This window comes from Petaurus breviceps, unplaced genomic scaffold (genome assembly GCF_028583685.1).
Source record: "Petaurus breviceps papuanus isolate PSGF00001 unplaced genomic scaffold, PetGlider_PUasm1.0 81, whole genome shotgun sequence".
NCBI lineage: Eukaryota > Metazoa > Chordata > Mammalia > Diprotodontia > Petauridae > Petaurus > Petaurus breviceps.
This window is the reverse complement of record NW_027186546.1, coordinates 8,678,466-8,702,340: the sequence shown is the minus strand read 5'-3', so window position 1 is coordinate 8,702,340 and position 23,875 is coordinate 8,678,466. Positions and strand designations below refer to the sequence as shown.

At 37.8% G+C, this 23,875-nt stretch overlaps 1 protein-coding gene across 2 annotated transcripts in view; it reads left to right on the top strand.

The window, feature by feature from the left end:
• The window catches only part of LOC138176136 (inter-alpha-trypsin inhibitor heavy chain H5-like), a 92,416-nt gene that overhangs the window by 15,585 nt on the left and 52,956 nt on the right, over positions 1 to 23,875 (top strand). For both annotated transcript variants that reach the window (XM_069106908.1, XM_069106907.1), the window contains exons 3-6: positions 2,814 to 2,977; positions 3,678 to 3,779; positions 4,637 to 4,887; positions 23,501 to 23,670. In XM_069106908.1, coding sequence (XP_068963009.1) covers positions 2,814 to 2,977; positions 3,678 to 3,779; positions 4,637 to 4,887; positions 23,501 to 23,670 — 687 coding nt within the window. The remainder of the gene's footprint in view (positions 1 to 2,813; positions 2,978 to 3,677; positions 3,780 to 4,636; positions 4,888 to 23,500; positions 23,671 to 23,875) is intronic.

Below are 23,875 nucleotides of genomic sequence, written 5' to 3'. Positions count from 1 at the left end.
AGTAAGGAGCCTCCCTTCATTTTACAGATGAAGAAACTGAGACCCAGAGAAAGGAAATTATTTTCCCAGAGTCACACCACTTTCTTCCTGTCTCTTCTGGGAACTTTCCATATCGATGCAATCACAAATCAAGTTCCTACCTTATTCCTATCCAATTTAATAGGAATAAGACCAGCCTGGGCATAGAGGAATGCCTTGGGAGTAATTCAGGTCATCTTCTTGTTACTTGATTTTAAATAACTCACTTGAGTCATGTTAAGATTTTTGGTCCATGAATTCCCAAGGTCAGACTGCTTTTCAATCTGTTTTAGCTTTCATAAGAAATAATGAAGGAAAAATTATATTGTGTCACAGGAAGGACTTCCTCCACCCTAATTTTCCATTTTTATTTCCAAATTAAAAAAAAGGTAATGAGAGTATGAAAAGGGTTCATTTCAAGATGATTGACGCAACTGTTTTATATTTCCTCCATTCCCATATAGTTACGAAGTGCCCCATTTCAACTTTGCTGGGCATTCAAGAACCTCTGTGATCTTGTGTCTTTTTACCTACACGACCTGTCCCTTAATATGTGGTTCCATACTAGTCCAACTCACTCTGTCACTGTCACAGGACTATGTACCTACCTCCATTCTTTGCTTATATGTTCCCCCCATTTTTAATAATGTCCTTTCTTTCCTTTTAAAATCATCCATATCCTATTCACCTCTCAAGGTCCAGTCAGGTTCTGTTTCTCCTATAAAGTTACCTTTGCATACTGCAGTTCTTACTGATCTCTAGAGAAGTCTTATCATGTAGTAGAAAAAGTAATGTATTTGGAGTGAGAAGGCCTGGGTTCTAATTCCAACTTTTACTTACTGCCCATGTGAGTTTAGACAAATCTCATTGCCTCTCTTCATATGTAACATGAAGCAGATGAGATCACTTATAAAGTAACTTTCTGAGATATTAATCCTTTTCTCTAAACTCTGATAATACTTAGAGTAAGTACCACACAGTATAGCATTTAATTTATAGGTATTTATTTAGTTTCTCCAATTGGACTACACATTCATTCAGGGAAGAAACCATGTGTAATTTTCCCACACACTCTATCATCTCAGCATATGTTGGGGAATATGAGATGGAAGAAGAATGTCAACCATCCTGGAAGGTGGGGGCAGGGAAGGTCGAGGCCCCAGAAAAATGCCCCAAGAGTATCTGGTAAACCATTTTAAATTAAAATGCTGCTCCTCTGACCGGCATTCAAAGACCTTCACTGACTGTCACCAATCTAACTTTCTCATCCTGTTATTTTTTCCATAGATTTTATGTTCAAAGCAAATTTGTTTGCTTTCCTCACATAAACATACTCTGTGCTCTCTCCTCTCCATCCTTTACTTATGCTATTTTGTAGACCAGCAATGATGTTTCTCTCTCACTTTATCGACTAATTTCCATATAGCCATGAAAATACAATTCATATGTCCTGTCTTTCATGAAATCTTTCCTGACTCTTCTGGTTGGTTTCCCTTCAGACTTTACATAGTTCTTTGTTTTGTAGTCCTTTAGTGCATTTATCTGGCCCTATGGTAGTGATCTGTGTGGAGAACATCTTTCTGTTAGAATCAAATAAGCTCAATGAAGGCAAGGAGTATAATTTATTCAAACTTTGCATTTCCCTGCATTTAGCACATTGTTCTACATACAAGCACTTAATAAATGTAGCTGAATGAATACACCAATGCCCTACCATGGGTAAGGTTGTAAACTCTCTGTAGGCTGAGTTCTTAAATTTTTTTGTAGAGTTATCTTTTCATGTACTGAACTCACTGGCATCACCAAATGGTTCAGCCCCAGAAGCTCATATGATTTTATCAGTGGAAATTAAATTTAAATCGTTAACATTAAAGAAGAGGAATCAATCATCTGTTTTGCTACTGACCCCTAAGGATCATGGAACCTTTCTATCCAACCTTCAGTTGTAACTTTCCATATGTGTTGCCTCTCTCACTGGAGTGTGCACTCCTTGGGAGCAGGGACTCCATAACTTTTCTATTTGTATCTCCATCATTTAGCACAGTGCTTTGTGAATAGTAAGTACATTAAAAATACTTCATTCATTCATTCAGAAATTATATTTCCTCAAATCTTTCATTTTTTGTAGGGGAGTAGAACTTTTTATTTCCAGTATTTTTTTACTTAATTCTCAGGAGACTTTTGTGACTTAGTGCCATCACTGCTAAACAGGATAAAATATGTGGGTTTTAGAGGTAAAACTCTGGCATAAAGCCTCAGTGAATAGTTACTGAACCAAAGATGGAACAATCAAATATTCTTTTAATTGAATCCTTTATTGACATGTGTGACCATTTCACTGGTCTTTGATTATTCATAGCTTTTAGAGTAAGTTTAATTTGCATTATAAGGTTAAAACAACATTGATATTGTAGAAATCACTTTGTACTTGGAATCAGAAAGATTGGGCTTGAATTGCAGCTCTGATACTGACTGTGACCAAGGACCAGTCATTCCAACTCTCTTTGACTCAATTTCCTCATTTGTAAAATGGGGTTGATTTTCTGGAACTATCCATCTCACAAGGTTGTTATGTAGGTGGTATGAATGTCAAATGTGAAGAAAGGGAGGATTACTCTCTGGGAAAAAAAAATGGATGAGAATCATATGATTTAGAGCAGGAGAAGAAAGATGGGTAAGGGAAAAAAGAAAAGGCCTCCAAACTACCCCAAAATTCCCTTAATGGAAAAACTCTTCTTTGAATTATGGACCAACCAAGCATGAAGAATAATCAGCAGTTGTTTTAATTCCCATAGAAAACCAAGCCCTTGATGACGCACTTTTCGGTGAAATCTACCATTATCTCTCGTTACGCCTTCACCATGGTTTCCTGTAGCTTGCTGAATCGGGCATCAGAAGACAAGGAAGTTGAGTTTCAGATGCAGATCCCAGCTGCAGCCTTCATTACCAACTTCACTATGTAGGTGGCATGAATGTCAAAAGTTTAACATGAATCCCAGTCTGTAGGATGCTTGAGGCTGGCCTACAATGGTATAGATGATTTGGACAATGGTGAAAATCAGTGGCAGTGCTTGAGGATTGGGTGGTGAATGTTGGAGTGGGAAGTGTGTGTGTGTGTTTATGTATATATGTATCCACATTAAATACACACAAATATATATACATATGTATATATACTATAATTTATAATATAGGCATGTATATATTTATGGTAGTCCAGGAGATACAAAAACTGCATGAAACTATATAGAGTAGCAGATCTGTTTTTGGCTCTAAGCTGAACCCAAGAGGTTTACAAAACAGGGTGGTGTTTGGGGTTTAATTTTAGGTTTGGGCAAAGGTCCAAAATGGTGCCTATTTTTGGTGGGTTGTTCTGGTCCTATCCTGTTTTGTGTACACATTCAGTTTGAGGCAGATGGCATGATTTACTCCTGCAACATTATTTAGACTTTATGGGTTGAGTCTTGCCATTCAGACCTGTTGAAAATTGCCCCGGAGAAAAATGAGCAATCTGTGGGTAGCATCCTGGAACTTTTTCTTTCTGTGCATTGAAAAGAGAAATAAAAATATTTTTTCTAAGGTTGCTATGGTTACATGCACCATATCTCAAATTGTCTATTAAGTCCAGGTTTGTAACATAGCTTTCTCTTCTGTTTTAGGGTTGTTGGAGACAGGGTTTATCAGGGGGAAGTTGCAGAAAAAGAAAAGATACATCGTGATAGGGCAAAAAAGCAAGACAATAAGACCTTGGAAGATAATGGGTAAGTATCATTTAATGAAAGGGTTTGTTTTACAGTTGGAAAATCTTGAATGGAACAGCATTTTTCTAACCTCCCATATTCAGTTTCCGTCTCTTTCTCAGTCCTGTCTCCTGCCAAAGTGTCTTGAGTTTATCAGTTTTAATAGCTTCATCAATCCGCTATCCTTTATCAAATGTGGAGGGCCAATATTGTATCCATTTTAAAGCTTTGTAAGGTATCAAAAGCCATTTAGAATTCTTAGCTGAGTAAAGAATGAAACTCGTTATCTTTACTCCAGGTCTTTCTACATGTCTTCCAACTGTTTAAAATTCCTTTTCACTGGTTGCTCCCTTCGTCATTCCTGCAGTCTTAGGATGATGTACATGAGAGAATGGTGTTGGCTTTTGTATTCTCTGTCATTCAGGTAGCAGCATGATTTGGCAAGAGGCCATGTTATGGAGTAGCTAAGGATCTGGCTTTGGAGCCAGGAACAACTGAGTTAGTCTTGTCTTTAACTCATACAGGTTGTGTTATCCTGGGCAAGTCCCTTCACCTCTTAGTACTCTAGGTGAATCTCTAAGACCGTATGTTGCAAAGAAGAGAGAGCTATATGTCCATCTGCATGAAATCACAGGTCCGGTCCCCCTTGCCATTGGCCATCATTTGTTATCTGCCCTAGGACTTTCCTTCTTTGTCACTTGTAATTCTTCTCCTCTTCAGGTTTGTCTTCTTCCCTCTTAACCCACTTACTGCTCTCATTGGAAGCCTAGTTAAGAAAGAACAGGAATATGAAGAGGAAAGATAGGCAAACAGCTCTGTGCTGAGATAGCTAAGTGCTATAAAGTGCATATTAAGGTGGCTTTGTCTTGTCTTTACAGGGAAAAGGGGACTGAGACTTTCAGTGCTTCTGTCACCATTCCCAGCAAGGATAAAGCTGCCTTCTTCCTACATTATGAAGAGCTTTTGCAGAGACGGCTGGGAAAGTATGAGCACGTGATCAGTGTCCGACCCCAGCAGCTTGCAGGGAGATTGCATGTAGAAGTGAATATCCTGGAAAAGTCGGGCATTGTGTCCCTTGAAGTACCGCCTCTGCAAAACAGCAGGCAGAAGGGCAGTGGGAAGGTGGAGGGTAAGTAATGGCTATGATGCTAAACCTTCCAGATTGTGATCTCCACTCTTTACTACACCAGGACAATAAACAATGCCCATATTACACAAGGATGACTACTTATGTGGTATAATTTCAGGATTACAGGGAAGGCTCCTCATTTTATAGAATGTATTGATAAGCCTTTTATTTATTTGTGTACAAAATGAAATTGTTTAATGAAGAATTGAAGAGACATTAGGACAGTGGCAGCTGGAATGTACAGAAGGGGGGGAGGGGAAGGACTGGAGATCATGCCAAATGAGAACTGGTTGAAAGAATTGATTACATTCGACCCGGATAGGAGATAATTTAAAGGGGATCTGATAGAGCTGTCTTCAAATATTTGATGAGCTATCATATATGAAATATGGGCAGGGAGGGGGGGAAGGAAATATGGTTCTTCTTCACTACCCTCTATAGTAGTCATAGAAAGCCTGGGTTTCAATCACACAAGGTAATGTTATTTTTTAAATAAGTTTTTACTTATGTATTTTTGTTTTTATATCATCATAGTTTTGCCCCTCCTCCTCTCAGAAAGGCATCCCATATAACAAATAGTATTTTAGAAGAAAAAAAAGAGAGTAGAATCAGTACAACCAGTCAATACATTGACGCTGTTCAAAAACGTGTAATGTCCAACACCTTTGGACCTCTCACCTTTGTGAGGGGATGGGTAGGAGATTGGAAGTGTCTTCTCATATCTCTTCACCATGCTTGTTCTTTAAAATTTTGCAATGTTTGCTTTTGATTTTTTTCTATTTTTTTGGTGTGTAGGTGGTTATTCTTTCCATTTACATTATTGTGGTTATTGTGTGTATTGTTTTCTTGGCCTGCTTACTTTACCCTGCATCAGTTCATGGAGATCTTTCTGTGACTCTCTATATAACATTAATTATTTCTTATAGCACAATAAAATCCCATTACATTTATTCATATATCAAAATTTGTTTAGTCATTCCCCAGTCAAAAGGTATCTACTATGTTTCTATTTTTTTTTGTCATCACAAAAGTGATGCCATGAATATTTCAGTGTATATGGGTATTTCTTTTTATCCATGGCTTCCTTGGGGCATAAGCCCAGTAGTGGAATTGCTGATTCAAAGGGTATGGCATTTTAGTAGTTTGCTAATTCCATACTGATTTCCAAATTGGTTGTACCAATTCTCAGCTCCATGAACAATGCAGCAATTTGCCCATCTTCCTACAACCCCTCCAACAATGACTACTGCCATTTTTGTCATCTTTGTCAACTTGAAGGATATGAATTAAAACCACAAAGTTGTTTTGATTTGCATTTCTCTTATTAGTTATTTAGAGCATTCTTTCATGTGGCTGTTAATACTTTTAAATTTTTCTTTTGAGAATTGTTTGTTCATATTATTCGACCACTTATTTACTGGGAAATGGCTATTTATCTTATGTACATCTGTTGTTATTCATCTATCTTGGATCTCAAACCATTATCAAAATATGATACAAATTTTCTACCAAAATTGTGTATCAAAATTTGATAAAAAGATTTTTCACATTTGACAGTTTTTCTTCTTAGCCTAAGTGCATTGGCTTTGTGTAGAAGATTTTTCAGTTTCATGTAATCAAAGTTATCTATTTTCCTTATTGAAATTGCTTCTATGCCTTGTTTGGTTAAGAATGCATCTCCTTTGGGGTGGCCAGGTGGCTCAGCAAGTAAGAGCACCAGCTCCAGTGTTGGGATGACCTGGGGATCGAATCCAGGCTCCAACACTTAGCACCACACCCAGAAATAACTGGCCATGTAACCTTGAACAAGTTACTTAACCCCAATTGCTCATAAAAAAAGAAAAAAAAAGAATACATCTCCTACCCATACCTATGAGTAGTGTGTGATCTGTTTCTCTTCCAATTTTTAATAGTGTGATATTTAACATTAAGATCATGTATCCACTTAGAGTATATTGTAGAATATAGTGTAAGTTGTTGGTCTAAGTCTAATCTCTGCCAAAAAGCTTTTTAGATTTCCCAGAAGTTTTTATCAAATAGGGATTTTTTTTCTTAAGTAATTTATGTTTTGGACTTTATTGAAAACTGGGGCCTCTTTGTTTCAGATTCTCCCTGATCTCGTCTGTTCCACTTAGCTACCTTTCTATTTTTTAATCAATACTTAATGCTTTTGAGGACTGTTGCTTATAATATAGTTGAATATTTGGCAGTGGTCTTTTCCTTCTTCCCTACCTCTTTTCATCATTTTTCTTGATAGTCTCAATTTTTTGTTTTTACAAATTAATTGTTATTATTTTACAAAATTCTGTGAAGTGTCGCTGTGATGATTTGATTTGTATAGTATTAAAAGTATAAATTAATTTTGGTAGAATTTTCATTTTTATTATATTAGCATGACTCAGGCACGAGCCTTCCAGTCATTTTTGCTCTACTTCATTTCTTTAAATGAGCATTTAAAAATTAAATCTATACAAGTTTTTTTTTGCATATTTTGGTATATCAATTCCCAAATACTTTATAGTTATTAGATTTTATAATAATAATCATCATATAGAAATGCAGTTGTTTTTGAGTTTTTATGTTTTAGTCTACAAACTTGCTGAAGTTATTTACTTGCCTTCATAAATATTTTTGCTGATTCCCTAATTTTATCTTCTCTTCATCTATCTTTATGGTGTTTCCTCTTGTTTTATTGTTGTTACCAGCATTTCCAAAATCATATCAAATAATAGTGGGGAGAGTGTACATCCTCTCTTCACAGCCATATTTTTGGAAATGATTTTTGTCCATTCCCATTGCATATGATGCTTGCTTTTAGTTTTAGGTGGATCCTTTATCTTTTTAGCTTTTTTCCCAATTACATGTAAAAACAATTTTTAACTTTTTAAATTTTGAGTTCCAAATTCTCTTCTTCCCTTTCCTTCCCCCTCCTTGAGAAGGCAAGAAATTTTATATAAATTATACATGTACAGTCATGCAAAACATTTCCATATAGGCAAACAAACTAGACACACACACACACACACACATGCACACACACACACACCAGCTCAAGAAGAATAAAGAAAGTCTTTAAAAAGTATGCTTTGATCTGCATTCAAACTCCATCAGTTCTTTCTCTGCTGGATAGCATTTTTCGTCATAAAGTCCTTTGGAATCGTCTTGGCTCATTGTGTTGGTGAAAATAACTAAATCACTCATAGTTGATCATTGTACAATATTGCTATTACTATATACAATGTTCTCCTGGTTCTGCTCACTTCACTTTGCAACAGTTCATATAAGTCTTTCCAGGTTTTTCTGAGAGCATCTTGTCATCATTTCCTCTAGCACAGTAGTGTTAATAATCATATATTGCAAGTTGTGTAGCCATTCACCAATTGTGGGCATCCCTTCAATCAAATTCTTTGCCACCACAAAAAAGAGCTGATATAAATAATTTTTTATATAGGTAGCTATTCTTTTTTTTAATCTCTTTGGGGTATATAGACCTAATATTAGTATTGCTTGGTCAAAAGGTATGCACGGTTTTACAACTCTTTGGGCGTAGTTTGGTAGGTGCTTCTTATGACATTAAAAAAGGTCCCTCTATGTCTCAAATTTATAGGGTTTTTATCTTAAATGGGTTGTAGTTTGTCAAAGCTTTGTTTTTCTGCATCTGTTTGTTCATGATCATGTCGTTTTGGATGTTTTTGTTTTCAATATGATTAATTTTGTTGATTGTTTTTCATCCATGATTGAACCATCCTTGTATCCCTGGTATAAATCTCACTTGGTCATAATGCATGATTTCTTGTCCAGCAGGTTTTTATTTAAAATTTTTGAGTCAAAAAATTTTTTGAGTCAATATTTGTTAATGGTCTATAATTTTTCTTCTATGTTTTAGCTTTCCCTGGTTTAGATATTAGGACTACATTTGTCTCATAGTTTTTCTGATAAGGTAATTTCTCAATTTTAAAGAATAATTTGTATAGTACTGATACCAATTTTTCTTTAAAAGTTTGATAGAATTCTCCTGTGGATCCATCAAGACTAGGAGCTGTTTTCCTTTGGTAGTTCCTTTACAGCTAGATCTGTTTTCTTTTCTGAGATTGGGTTATTTATAATCTCAATTTAGTCTGCTGTCAGTTCCACTATTTAAAAATTTTAAGGTATTCCTCTATTTCTTTTGTGTTCTTAATTTTCTTAGTATAGAGGTATGTATTTGATTATTCTTTTTATTTCTTCTGTTTTTGTTGTGATTTTGCCTTGCTGATTTGCTATTTTGTTGATTGGGTTTTCTGCCCTCTTTTTTAATCAGATTGACTAAAAGTTTATCAATTTTATTAGTCTCTTCAGAAAAAACCAGCTTTTGGTTTTATTTATCATTTATATACATACAAAGTAGTAAGCTGTTAACACCCCAGCATGTAATCACAAAAAAATGAGGCAGTACCATTTTAGAGAGTCTGAAGCCCTTCATTTAACTAGAGAGATGGCTCTGGGTGGCTATCAGAAGATGGGTCTTTGGGTATAACCTTTGAAAAAGTAACTTCAAGTGATTATATTTATTCTGTTTAGTCCCTGAGTGCACAACTAGGAGCCATAGATGGAAGGTGCAGAGAAGTCAAATTTAGGTTCAATGTAGAGAAAAAACTTCCTAATAAGGCACTGGAATTCTTTAAGTAAGAGTTGGAGGAACACTTGTTTGGGATGCTGTGGTAGAGATTCTTGGTATTTGAACCTCCAAAAGAGGTTTGAAATTTCACTGTTTGACTTTCAGTCATGTTCACTTTGACCCATATTGAGAAAGACATACCCCTGAGAATAACAACCTGTTAATACTTACTTGCAAATTGCACTTTATCATGAATTAATTGAGCAGGTTCTTTTCTGAAGATTGATAGGGGAGAAGGGGAGAGTTTGGACATACACTGGTGATTTCTGGAGGGGAAAAAAGTATCGGGGAAATTTGACCTACTTTATAATTTTGCTTGTCGTTGTCTTTATTGCTTATATATTTTTTCATTATCATGGTTAGCACTGACTATAAATTTTAATGGTCAAGTTTGGGAAGAAGGTAGTCTAGAATCTTCTATCATTTGAACTAGCATTTCTAGCTATCCTGAGTCTCAGTTCTGAGAAATGTCTCTCCTAATGATGATGAGGGTCTTGTGGTGGTGGAGGAGTGAGTATTCCATGCAGTATAATTTGATGATAATTCAATTGCACTGAAGCTGTAATAAAGCCATTGGCTGAGTATAGGCCCATGAATTTAGACCAGGGGATTTTTGAGAACTGTTAGGCTTACTGTGGTGATATTTAAATGAGGTATCAGTCTAGTTCTAACAACTTTTGCTCTTTTGTCAAGCATCTTTAAGTGTATGTATATGAGTTAATACGGTGTTTTGGTAGGTATTGTTTATTCAGGATCTCTCAGAACCTCTGGCACATTCTTCTAGAGTGACTATTGATCTCTTAGAAACTCTTTATTTCAAGAACGTAATTTTATTACTGGTTGTGTTGAATCAGAAAGGTTAATTTATCTCCCAGAATTTGGTGAGCTTTATGAGAATGAGCTGGGCCAGACTAGATGGCAGGTGCAGCAGACTAATGCCTTTATCGCCACTTCTCATTTCTATTGCTTTCAAAGTCCAGACATTGCTGTTTTTGTGAAATTGTGATGTGATAAGTGTGAAACACAGGATGTTTTGATTTTGTATGAATTTTACTACATGTTAAAAAAAGCCCTGAGGTTAGGAATCAAACTGTGTTTGGCCTAATGCCAGGACATTTGTTGGAAAGGTATAAATTATGGACGCAAACCAACAGATTCTTCTGATATTTAGAACAACACTAGTTCCTTCCCTGCTGCCTACGTGCACAGGCTCAAGTGTCCTTCATTCTTTTCACTTGACCCTCCCACCTCCTCAAGCTATTGCCCTATTTTTCTCTTTTGTCTTATGGCAAAAATCCTAGAAAAACCATGTATACTCCTTTGCTTCCACTCACTTGTCAACTCCTTGAAATCTGGCTAATGAACCCACTGGCTCAGCAAGTATTACTCTCTCCTGGGTAATAAACAATTTCTTTCCTTCTATTTTGGAGACAATTGGGGTTAAATGACTTGCTCAGGGTCACACAGCTAGCAAGTCTCTAAAGCTGGATTTGAACTCAGGTCCTCCTGACTCTAAGGCTGGTGTTCTAGCCACTGAGTCACCTAGCTGCCAAGTAAATGATCTCTTAATAGGTAAATCTAATTGACTTCTTGTAGTCTTCATCCTTGACCTCATTATAGTGTTGCACACAGTTGTTCATTCCATCCCCCCAAAATACTCTCTCCTCCCTTGAATTTTGTGACACTTCTGTTTCATAGCTTTTTTTCTGTCTGACAGTTTCTTCTCAGCATTCTTTGCTAGACCATCATCTTTGTCTCACATGCTATGCATGGGTCAGCAGGACCCTGGATTCTCTTTTCCCTGCATTCCTTCTCAGTAATGTGGTTCTAATGGGTTAAATTAGTATTTCTATGTAGATGGCATCCAAACCTACATATCTAGCACCCTCCTCTCTCTTTAGTCTCAGTCCTGTATTACCAGTTTCCTGTTGGAATCTCCTTCCAGATGTCCCATAGGCATCTCAAATTCAACATATCCAAAATAGATCTAATTTATCTTTCCCTCCAAACCTTCTCTTCCTGCTTTCTGCCAAGAAAGAAACCTTCCTCCAAGGTTGCCTTCATTTGGAACCTTAAGAATAATCCTCAACTTTTCTTTTTCTATAACCTTCTCCTATGCCTACATTCAGTCAGTTGAAAAATCTTTTCTAACATCCCAGGAAAATGTCTAATGACTGTCTATTTCTCTTTACTCATACAACTACCACCCGGGTTTAGGATACCAAATTGCTTGGACTACTGTTATAACCTCTAAATTGGTTTGTCTGCTTCCAGGTTCTTCTTTCTCCAGCTTTATCTACATAAACGACAAATTGATATCCTTAAAGCAAAAATCTGAACATGTCAATGAGGCTTGAGAAGCCTTAGCGGTTACCTATTTTTGTTGTTCAGTCATTTTCAATTGTGTCTGACTCTTCGTGATCCCATTTGAGGTTTTCTTGGCAAAGATATTGCAGTGGTTTACCATTTTCTTCTCCAACTCATTTTACAAATGAGGAAACTGAGGCGATTAGGGTTAAGTGACTTGCCCAGGGTCACACAGTCAGTATTTGAGGCTGGATTTGAACTCGGGAAGATGAGTCTTCCTGACTCCAGACCCAATGCTCTATTACCTCTTAGATAAAATACAAACTTTTGTTTGTTATTTAAAATTCTTTGCAACCTGGCTCCAATTTATCTTTCCAGATTTATTCCACACTATTTCTCTTCATGTACTCTATGTTCCAGCTAAACTGGCCTACTTATGTTTGTATCAAATCAGATAGGTTAATATGGTAAGTTTTATAAGAATGAACTGGGCCAGACTAGATGGCAGGTGCAACAGACTATCCACAACATTCCAATACACACCATTCCATGTCCTACTTCCACACCTTTGCATAAGCTGTGCCCATTCTTGAAATACTCTACCTCTTTACCTCCAACTCCTGGAATCCTTCTCTAGATTGAATGTTAAGCTTATGCATCAACTACTACATAAAGACTTTCCTATTCCCTTCTACCAGTCCACCAGTTATTAACTTTTCCATCAGAAATTATTTTGTGTATTTTTTTATCTGTATAATGTTTGTTTATCCCCATAGAATATAATCTCGTTGAAGGTGGGGACTGTTGTTGGGGTGTTTTTTTTGTCTTTGAATCCTTACCACTTAGCAGAGTGTCTGGAAAGTGTTGAATAAATGCTTGTTTAAATGAGTTAAATTGAATAAGAATGATGGCTTTAATTACATGCATGGAGAAGATACAGGCCACCAAAGATTGTTTTTTCCCTTTATCCCTTCTGCAAATATAGTAGTAGTTGTATGGAAAAAGGAAGAGGGCAGTGATGGAAGAGAAATGGTCAGAATCCTATTAGGACTCATCAAAGTCCAAGTCTAAGCAATGTGATAAGAATTATGTTCATAGGACTATCTCTATGATCTCACTCTCAAGTCTTTTTAGGCATACTTATTTTAATTTTAATTTTTAGTTCCAAATTCTCTCCCTCCCCCCTCCAACCTCTTCTTCACCCATTGAGAAGTCAAGAAATGCTACCCATTATACATATGAAGTGAGGCAAAATATATTTCCACATTAGCTATGTTTCAAAAAAAAATAAAGTGAAGAAATGTTTGACCATATTTAGATGCATACAATACAACACCACCTTTCGTAAAATAATGGAGCAGATATGAATGGAACACATTGAGTGGCTAGGTGGCATGGTGAATAAAGCGCCGGCCCTGGAGTCAGGAGGACCCAAGTTCAGTTCCAGCCTCAGACACTTAACACACACACACACACACACACACACACACACACACAAACTAGCCATGTAACCTTTGGCAAGTTACTTAACCCTTAACCCCAATTGCCCTCCAAAAGGCAAAAAAATAAAAATAAAAAAAAAACGGAACACATTATCATAGATTTCAAAGCCTCTTTAAGACATCTCATATGACTGCCTGGCTGTCTCTGTATTGGTTCAAATGGCATTCATTGCGGTCCAATGGCATCCCTTGATGTTGCCTGTAGCCATGGGTACCTTTCAGAAGTGCTCAGATGGTCTTACCTGGACTAGCCCTAGAAAATAAAAAATTGATCCGAGAGAGGCTAATAAAGGGAACCAAGTCAATTCTATTGAGCAAAATCAAATAAAGAAATAAACAAATGGGACTTGTTGGAATCTAGGAGATGAAAGAACGTTCTGTGTTTATTAGAGGAGAGTAGTGTCAGAAGAATCTGGAAGTCACTGGGGAGAGGAGAGTTTAGATGAAGGAAAAACATAAAGCAGAATAGTACAGAAATTACCAGGAGTTTAAACTTCAGAAGCTTGTCCTAGCAAAATTCTTATTTTATTTTTAGGGGCATAATATTGGGTTGAATAGCAAGTAGGATATGCAGAAGATAGGAGTCCTAATTCTAACTCTGTCCCTAAAACTTGCTAATATATAACTTGTCTGCCTTAGTACAATTCCTCCCTTCCCACCTCACCACCCTCCTTCCTTTAAACTTACTTTTTAATATACTTTGTATATATGTGGTATATACATATATATTTATACACATACATATGCACACATATAAGTATGTATATGTGTGTATATTATATATATACATATATATATATTGTCTCCCTCATTAGAATGTAAGCTCCTTGAAGTCAGTGACTATTTTGTTTTTGTAATTGCATCCCCAGTATTTAGTACAGTGTCTAGCACTTAGTAGGCCCTTAATAAATGCTTTTTTTTTTTTTAAAGCAATTGGGGTTAAGTAACTTGCTCAAGGTTACACGGCCAGTTATTTCTGGGTGTGGTGCTGAGTATCTGAGCCCGGATTTGATCCAGGTCATCCTGACACTGGAGCTGGTGCTCTTACTCGCTGAGCCACCTGGCCACCCCTAAGCAATTGGGGTTAAGTAACTTGCTCAGGGTTACACGGCCAGGTGTTTCTGGGTGGGTGCTAAGTGTCTGAGCCCGGGATTCGATCTCCAGGTCTTTTCAACACTGGAGCTGGTGCTCTTACTCGCTGTGCTACCTGGCTGCCCCAATAAATGCTTTTTGATTAATTTCTCACCCCATTCATATGGACATTTAAAGGGTCAATTATGTATTTTTAAGGATAGCCTTAATATCTTACTCTTTGAGCAATCCTAGAAACTCACAAAAGAACCCACAATCTCCTGTTTCATTTCTTACTGGTTTGAATATTTGTTATTCCAGATTCATATTTAAGGAGGAAAAATTTGATGTATGGGAAGAACTGATGATTGTGGTAAAAATCAATGAGTGCAAACAAAAGTGAGGGAAAAAAGACACTTTAATTGAAGTTTTACTTCTCTCCTGTCATCTACTCCCCTAACAGTACTGGAAAAGCACATTTTAAAAATATGATAGAAAAATGTGAACTTCTGACCCATGGGATATCCAGGACATTTCTGACGTTGGGTTCCCTGTTCTGACATAGGCTGTCCCTATTTTCCACTTCTAAGGTTTTTTTTTTTTTACACTATTGAAGAGGAGCCAACATAGAGTTACTCACGAAGCTGATGTAAAGTCTCTTCCCATAACCAACTCATTGTTATAGAAACTGAAAATGGAACGATAACAAGAGTTGATCTAGCTGAAATGATCATGGCCTTTGCTGTCTTCTTGCAACCTAGATTAAACCAAAATGGTATCAATAGTGGAAGTGCCCATGTCAATGAAGTCATAGATTCACTGAAGTTTTGAAGAATTGTCTCTTTTTTCTACTCTTTTTACAAAAGACAAAAATAAAAACTTTTTTTTTTGCCAAAATATATTCTTAAACATTTGATAACTAATGTTGCAACTAACACACTCAAACTAGAAATACAATCCTAGGCTCCCCAAAACAATAGTAGGTAATTAGATTAGATGTTAATGCTGTTCATTAGGATGATTTTTCTTTTGATGATATTTGCAAGCCACTTTTCTTAAAGTGAAGTTTTCGCTAGGATTGTAGACAATCCCAGTTGCTTCATAGGTTGAGGGTGTCCGGTCTCTTGAGCTTGGAGTTCTAAGCTGTGATGGCCTAGGGTGTTGGTAAGGTCCATTTTAATGCGATGAGCCCCCAAGAGGGCATAAGGAAGAGAATCGGTTTATGTAAGGAGGAAGAAAGCTTGCCCGGGTCAGAAATGTCGCAGACCAAAGCTCCCTTGCCCTTCAGAATGGGATTGAACCTCCTGCATTTCTGGTCTAGGGGAGATAGGTAGATCAGGAGGGAAGGAAGGAAAGAAAGAAGAAAGAAAAGAAGGAAAGAAGGAAGAGATAAAGGAAATAAAGAAGGAAGAGAACAGAGAAGGAAAGAAAAAAGGAAGGAAGGGGAGGGTGGTGGTACTCTTTATAGTAACAGGAAAGTTAAGAAAGGAGGGTTTGGGGGAAAAGGTAATGAGTTCAGTTTTAGACATGTTGAGTTTAAGATGATTATGGGACATAGTTTTGCAAAAAGAGTTTGTAACATATCTAATTGACAAATGACTGCTTTGTCTGTCATCAGTCATCGTCTGTTATGATAGTCAAGGTTCTGTTCAAGACACCTGCTGCCACAAACCTCTTCTGATTGTCCATGGTTGTTAGTGTTCTTCCCCTGCATTGACTTGTGTTGAATAACCTGGGTTACTCAACATGTTGTTTCTCTATAGTAGAATGTAAGCTTCTTGAGAGGAAGAGCTATTTGCTTCTGTTTTTCTTTTTCCCTCCCCAAACAAGGAAGTTCATAGAAGAACTTCAGTCGGTCAAGAAGAGGTTTTTTAAATTAAAAGTTTAGTTTGTTCAAGGCACTATGCTAAATTTTGGGAACACATACACATGTACACAGACACAATCCTTATGTTAAGAAGTTCTTATAATGGGAGAGACAACATACCAAAAGAATTGTACATCTAAGACATATTCATTGTAAGTGGAAGATAATTTCAGAGGATAAGCACTAGTGGTGTGTGGGACTCTTGTGAGGAATCCACGGAAGTCAGGAGGCAGACTTGAAGAGGGAAGAGTATTCCAGGCATACTGGACAGCCATTGCAATCTTAGAAACTCTAAATAGGCTAGTGTAGCTGGATTGTAGAGTATTCAGAGGGGAGAAAGGTGTAAGAACACAGGAACGTTAGAGAGGCTGGGTTATGAAGAGCTTTAAATGCCAAAAGGTGGTTTTATATTTGATCCTGGGGTAACAAGGAGTCAATGTAGTTTATGGAATGGGGTTGGGGTGAGTGATGTGATCAGATCTTAGGAAAATGACAGCTGAATGGAGAATGGATTGAAATGGGAGAAGACCAGAGGCAGGTAATGCCTAAAGAAGGCTATTCCAGTATTCCAGCTAATAGGAGAGGAGGAGCTGTATGAGGGTGAGTGCTATGCTAAGTGGAGAGAAGGGAGAGGTGCTGTGAAGATAGAAATGATAATACTTGGCAGCTGGTTGGATATTGGTGGTGAGGGGAGTGGTGAGAGTGAGGAGTAGAGGATGACATTTAGGTTGTGAGTCTGGGAATCTGATAGGATGATTGGTACCCTCGATAGTAATAAGAAATTCAGAAGAGAGGAGCATTGGGGTGAAAGAGAATGAGTTCCGTTTTGGATGTGTTGAGTTGAAAGGAGAGCTGATAATGAAGGGAAATTCTATGGCTTACTGCACTACCAATAGAACTACATTTTTTCTAACCTGGATTTCTGCTAAACAGATAATGAAAATGGTGTGCATGCCATTTTAATAGGTAGACTGAATAAAGTTAGAGAATTTAGGATACTTATCACTAATCTGTAGGGAGGAAAACTTCACTAGTTATTAAGTGGCTGAGTTAGTGGGGAAAAGTTGTCCTAATAATTTATTTATTAGTAACCCAAGAAGTTGGTCACATAAATTTGCTTTAAAAATATTAGTCTTCCCCTCCCCAGCCCTTACATTGATTTCCCCACTGAAAGCTTTCCCATGTGTCATCCTATGTGTGTCATCAATAGCTACCTCACACCAGATTTCCTGCTGTGATAGTTACTTCTTGAATGTGCCTCAAACCCAGATCACTCTGGATACTACAGTTGTAAAGGTATGTGCTGTTTGTCCTATCTGAAATATTCCTGTCCATTTGCCAGGAAAGAAAGTTGTATGTGGTTCCCTGACATTGTTCAGCTCACAGATTGTTCAGGTGCATATCATTCAGTCCTTTAATTTCTTGATGTTGAAAGCAGATGGGGGTCATATGATTTTGCTTGTTCTGCCTTTGGCCCTAATTTTGTGAGGGCCAGCTGTGTATGGAATGACTCAGAGATACCCTTATGTGATTGTTTAATTTGGTTGGAGCATATCACAAAAAGAGTTGGTATTTTCTTGCTAGTCCACCACTAGTGAGTAGCAGTCCTTTATGTATTTAAGTTTGCTCTTATCCCTTCATTTTTTTCTCTTTAATTTATGTTCAGTTTTTCTAGTACTTAATTCAGTTTCCAAGTTCTTTCTTGACTGGGCGATCTATTGGCATGTCCAGCTATGAAGGAATGAATGAAAAAACATTTATTAAGACCTTGCTAAGAGGCAAGCACTATGCTAAGCACTGGGAATACAAATAGGAAAAGTGAGATTGACCCTGTGCTCTGAAAGAGTTCACACTGTAATTGAAGGAAGTTACTACATGAAAGAAAATTGGAAGTCAGGGCAGATGAAAAGGCCTGGAAGTCTGTGCAGTTTTTTTTTTTTTAATGTCTATTAAAGTTTAAGAAATTGTTCTGAGGCTGTCGCTTTGTAAGGTACCACCCACCTTTTTGGGATGATTTAGGTCTTGTTTTCTCCAGGCTCTACAAATACATTCATATTAAACATGATCACATTAGTCATGTTTACAATATGAGGGATATGAAGAAGAATAACCAATGCAATGAATCACAAGAAAGAAGAAACAAGACAAAACAAAAAGGAGAGAGAGCAAATAGTATGCTTAGGGAGACATCTTTTCTAACTATGGTATGTAATACTGCTTTAGGCAACCCTTTGCCCCATCCACCTCTATCTCCTACACCCAATCAGATCAATTTCAAGAAAACAAGCATACTTTGGAAGTGAGAGCCTGGCCCTTTAATCCAGAAAAGTTAATATGTGTCCAAAATAGGTAAAGATCTCTGGGTTACTTCTGCTTGGTATACATTGGAATGGGTGGGTTGGTGGAGCTACTGTTTGTTTATTTTCTCTGAGGGACTGAACACAAGGTGGGCCACTGAGAGTCCTCAATATAGGAAAAGAACTTATCAGTAATAAGACAATCATTCAGGAGTCTTCTATCCCTCTTTGCTTTCAATTATACCCTTCTTTTGCTTGAATCTGACCTTGCATTTCAGAATCAACCATCAGAGAAAGTTGTTTCATTGTCACTAACATAGTCAAAAACCCTCTACCAAAATCCAGCTGTTGAGAGGCACAGCTATTTCAACTCAACAGAGGTGACAGGTATGTGCTTAACTGACTTACATTTAGGAAAATGGATCTTTAGGTTCTAGATGAGGCCACAGCTAATATGAACTATTTAGCTGGGTTTTTTTTTCCCTTTTCAAATGGGAGATGGGTTGGCAAATATGTTTGGAAAACAATATTTTCAAGTTACCGGATGTTGACTACTGTTCTACAGTAGACCAGGCAAAAGGGGCCACAGGAAAACACAGCCAGTAAATCCCTCTTTTCAGTGACCCAAGCTCAAAAACTTTTCCAGATGGTTCCCTAGTGTGTCATTCCCTGGGCCTAAATTGTTTTGTATCTTTAGCTATTCCATGGCCTTTGGCTTCCTTCTTTCCTAAATTGATGACTCATTATTCGGTATAGGCACGTAGGAAAAGGATTAGTTCTTCTCTGCCAGAAGCAGCCAGTAGTATACGTTGTAGAGCACTGGCTTGGAGACAGGAGGACCTGAGTTCAAATCTAGCCTGAGACATTAGCTGTGGGTTCCAGATTTAAATTCAATTTCCTCAAGTATCAAGTGGGGTCGCTGTGAGGATAAAATGAGATAATAGTTTTGAAGTGCTTTACAAAGTGCCTGCACATAGTAGACACCATACAAATATTAGCTATAGTTATTATTAACCTGTCGTCTAGATTTTGTACTCCTCAAGGGCAAGGACTATGTGTGATTTTTCTTTGTTTCTCCCCCAACCACCTTGTATAGTGTATTACACACACAGCAAACACTTAACTAATGCTTTTTGGGTAAATGGATGGATGAGAACGAATTTTACCATTTTCTGTGACTAACATTATAACTGCCATAAATACCGAGAGCATGTTGCTTCTTGGTTCCAATAGAGAGCATTATCAAGAAACGTCATACACCAGTCAGCTGGAGCAGCTTTAATTTACAATGGGAGAGGAAGATGCTGGAAGGCTAAAGCACACTAGTTTGCTCTGGGATTTCTGGCAATCACTTAGTCTGTTTGTTTCATTATTATAGAAATACAGGATCTCTTAGTTGGAAGGGACCTCAGCAACCATGTCCTAGATCAAAAATCCCCTTCCACAGTTTCTTCAATAAGTGACCATCTGGGGCTGGCCAGGTGGTGCAGTGAGTAAGAGCGCTGGCCCCGGAGTCGGGAGACCCGGGATCAGTTCCGGCCTCAGATACTTGGCGCCCACACAAAATAACTGGCCGTGTAACCTTGAGCAAGTTACTTAACCCCAATTGCTTTTAAAAAATATAAGTGACCATCTGGCTTCCACTCCAACTTTTGAATAACTTTAAATATTGGAAATGTTTCTCATCTATCAAGCTGAAACCTGCCACTCTGAAATTTCAACCCATTGCTCTAAATTCTACCCCTGAGACCAAGCAGAACAAGCTAATCCCCCTTTCGCCAGATAACCCTTCAGACACTTGAAGCAGCTCTGAGAGCTCCTCTCATACCTCAAGTCTTCCTTTCTCCATGCTAAATACTCCTCTTTCCTTTGACCAGTTTTCAAGTGGCATAGTCTCTATAAGCTTCCCAGATTGGCAATGTCCTTTCTAAAATGTGGTGTTTAGGACAAAACACAATGAACCAGTTGTGGTCTGACCATGTCAGAGGGCGATAGGACTATATCATCTGCCTCTGTTTGGACACCATGCCTTTCAATTGGAGTCTAAGCTCCAATTGACTTTTTCTGTTTTGTTTATTGTATAAGTGAGGTTCCTGAATGCTCTTATACTAAAAGGCACCCAGTGCTAACCTTCTAAATGAACAATATTTTTTCCTAAGGGTAAACAGTGACTTTATCCCCCCCCCCAGACTTATTAATCTGGCACTTTCTATGAGCAGAAGTACTCTTTGGATGTAAATTAAAAACACATTGGATATACATACATACACCCACACATGCATGTCACTTGTATTAACTCATGTAAACACACATGTATAATACACACATGGCCATGTCTCAAGGAGATACACGGTATATGTCCATGCATGCTTACACATGCACACATGTGTGCATGCATTGTGTATGCAGGCACACATATACTCACATATAAGATATAGCCATTGTAGGACTTTGTTTTCTTGACTGTGCAATTTGTAACAAGGGTTTTGTTTTTGTTTTTCCAGTGGGGGTAGGGGGATGGGGGTCAAGGTGGGAGGAAAACTACTCAAATTCAAAAGGTGTGATGAAGACCTGACCTATGGTCATGGGATTATAGGATCATGGAATCATAAATGTGGAGCTGGAAAGGCCCTTGGAAGCATCTAGTTGAACCCTCTTCATTTTATAGTTGAGGAAATCCAAGTGTACAGAGGCAAAAATGACTTGGTCATGGTTCCTCAGACAGGTAGCAGGTGGCAGGGTTGGAAGTCAAACCAAAGTCCTTTGGTGCTGGGTGAATGGAAAGATGGGGACACATGTGAGAGAGACATTGTGGAGTCTTGGCAACTGATTGGCTACAGTTGGGACTGGAATGATGACGGTATCCTCAATAGAAACAGGCATTAACAGGTTCAGGGGGAAAGAGAAATCAGTTTCAGCTTGAACTTCCTGAATCTGTGAGGCCTATAGGAGGATATCCAGGTGGATATCTAAACGTAATATCCACCCATGACTTTTTCAGATGTGGGTTGAATTATGAAGCACATAAGCCTCTTCCCTCATTCTTCTCTGCTTCTTCCACTAATTAAAAGAGGTGTTGGAAAATGTGCTATTTTCTGCCACTTCTAAGAGGATCAGCTGCCTGTTTCATAGTGTTTCAAGTCCTTCATAATACTAATACTAATTGAAATCCATTCAGTTCTTTAAAAGTCACAAAGTTCTTTCCTCGCAACATTGTGAGGTAGATAGTAAAAACACTCCTTCATGGATTGTGAGAAATATAAGAGACCTTTAGGGATAAGCCACTTCAGTCTCTTCATCTTACAAATGAGAAAACTGAAATGTTAGTAAGGTCAAGTACCTTATCCAAGGCCACATAGCCAGCTAGTCGGTGGCAGAGGTGAGACCTGAATCCATTTGTGACATCATGGAAAGAGTCAAAGGACCTGTGTTCAAATCTTCCCTCTGATGCTTAGCTGTGTGACCCTGGGCAATTCACTTAACTTTAATTGGCGTTCAGTTTCCTCATCTATTAAATAAGAGAATTGAGTTAAATGGACTCTGGGATCCCTTCTAGTTCTAAATCAATGATTCTATGATCCTATGATTCTGACTTCCAGTTATGTCTTTCTATCACATCATAATGCCAGACGAGGAAACTCAAGAGAGGCTAAGTGATGCAGAGGACTCATGATGAAACATACTCTTCTGAATCTAGTATCCTTTCGGCTATACTCCATGGCCTTTCTGCCCTTGATAGATCTGAAGAAAAGAAAAATCAAGTTTGTTCCCCTGGCTCTAGTGAGGGCTATGTATAAACTGTCCTTGAAGAAAAAATGTTCTCTGAAAGGAAATGTGATTTCCTTTAGTTTTAGTGTCTAGTAACCCTTAGGAGAAGGAAGTTTATTCTTAAATACAAATTAAATTTCCTTAGTATCCATTTAAAACCATATTCTATTGTATTCTGCTAATTAGAGTTGGAAAATAATTAGGCAACCTCTCCCACATAATCATCTTTGGTAGATTCAAAGCAGGTGACGAGATACTTAGACATATTAAAGCAAAACAAAAGAAAAAAAAACTTTGACTTGGTTTTAAAATCTAGATAAAGGTCTCTTTGGGTTGGGATTTTTATTTCTTTTGCAGCCTTTGATGGTACATGGTTTGTAGGGAGTTAGGCATCATATTAATTATGGTTCACTAACAGGGAGCTTAAAGGGCCAGGCTTAGGAATTTTGAATTATTTGTCCTTGTGTGTGTGAGATGATTACTAGTCACATGCAATTTCTGTGCATTTTTGGGTAGTAATTTTAATTTCTACTTAGAATTCCTGATTAAGTGAAATTACTGTGAAATTTTTAAAAATGTGTCATAAAGAGGCAAATTATAGTTCATAATGATAACATGATATAATTGATGGCTTTATGCCACACTCCATTATATAAAAAATAGGACTTACCATTAGTACTAAATTCTGGGTGCTGCTCTGAGATTACAGTCACAAGGGACCTGGAGGTGCCAAGTCTAACTTTCTTTCTTTTTTTTTTTTTTTAAAGCAATCGGGTTAAGTAACTTGCTCAAGGTTACACGGCCAGTTATTTCTGGATGTGGTGCTGAGTATCTGAGGCCGGATTTGATCCAGGTTATCCCAACACTGGAGCTGGTGCTTACTCGCTGAGCCACCTGGCCGCCCCTAAGCAATTGGGGTTAAGTAACTTGCTCAAGGTTACACGGCCAGGTGTTTCTGGGTAGGTGCTAAGTGTCTGAGCCCGGGATTCGATCTCCAGGTCTTCTCAACACTGGAGCCGGTGCTCTTACTCGCTGTGCTACCTGGCTGCCCCTAACTTTCTTTTTCTAAGGAGAACTGTACCTATTCTATCCCAGAAGATAGTAGAGTACCCACTTCATAATTATACTTCCTTTTTGTTTCCAGATGATGTTGGCCCACCGCCTTCCACAGACATCAACCAAAATGAAACCTTTGCCAAGATCATTTTTAATCCCAGTATCATACAACAAGCAAAGATTGCCCAGAATGGCATTTTAGGAGATTTCATCATTAGATATGATGTGAACAGGGAGCAGAGAGTTGGGGACATTCAGGTAATGAGTTTATGATTTCAGTTTTAATGTTTGCTGTCTGCTAGTTTCAGTTAGACTCATCTATCTAAACACTGTCTTGACCATAAGCTCATGTTCTGATTTCTGAGTAATGTTTAAGTCTCCCAGAAACCTGTTTTCTTCCTTAAGACACATGTGTTTGTGCCATCCTACCTGTGGGTCAGAGGTCCATATTGCTTGTTTCTAT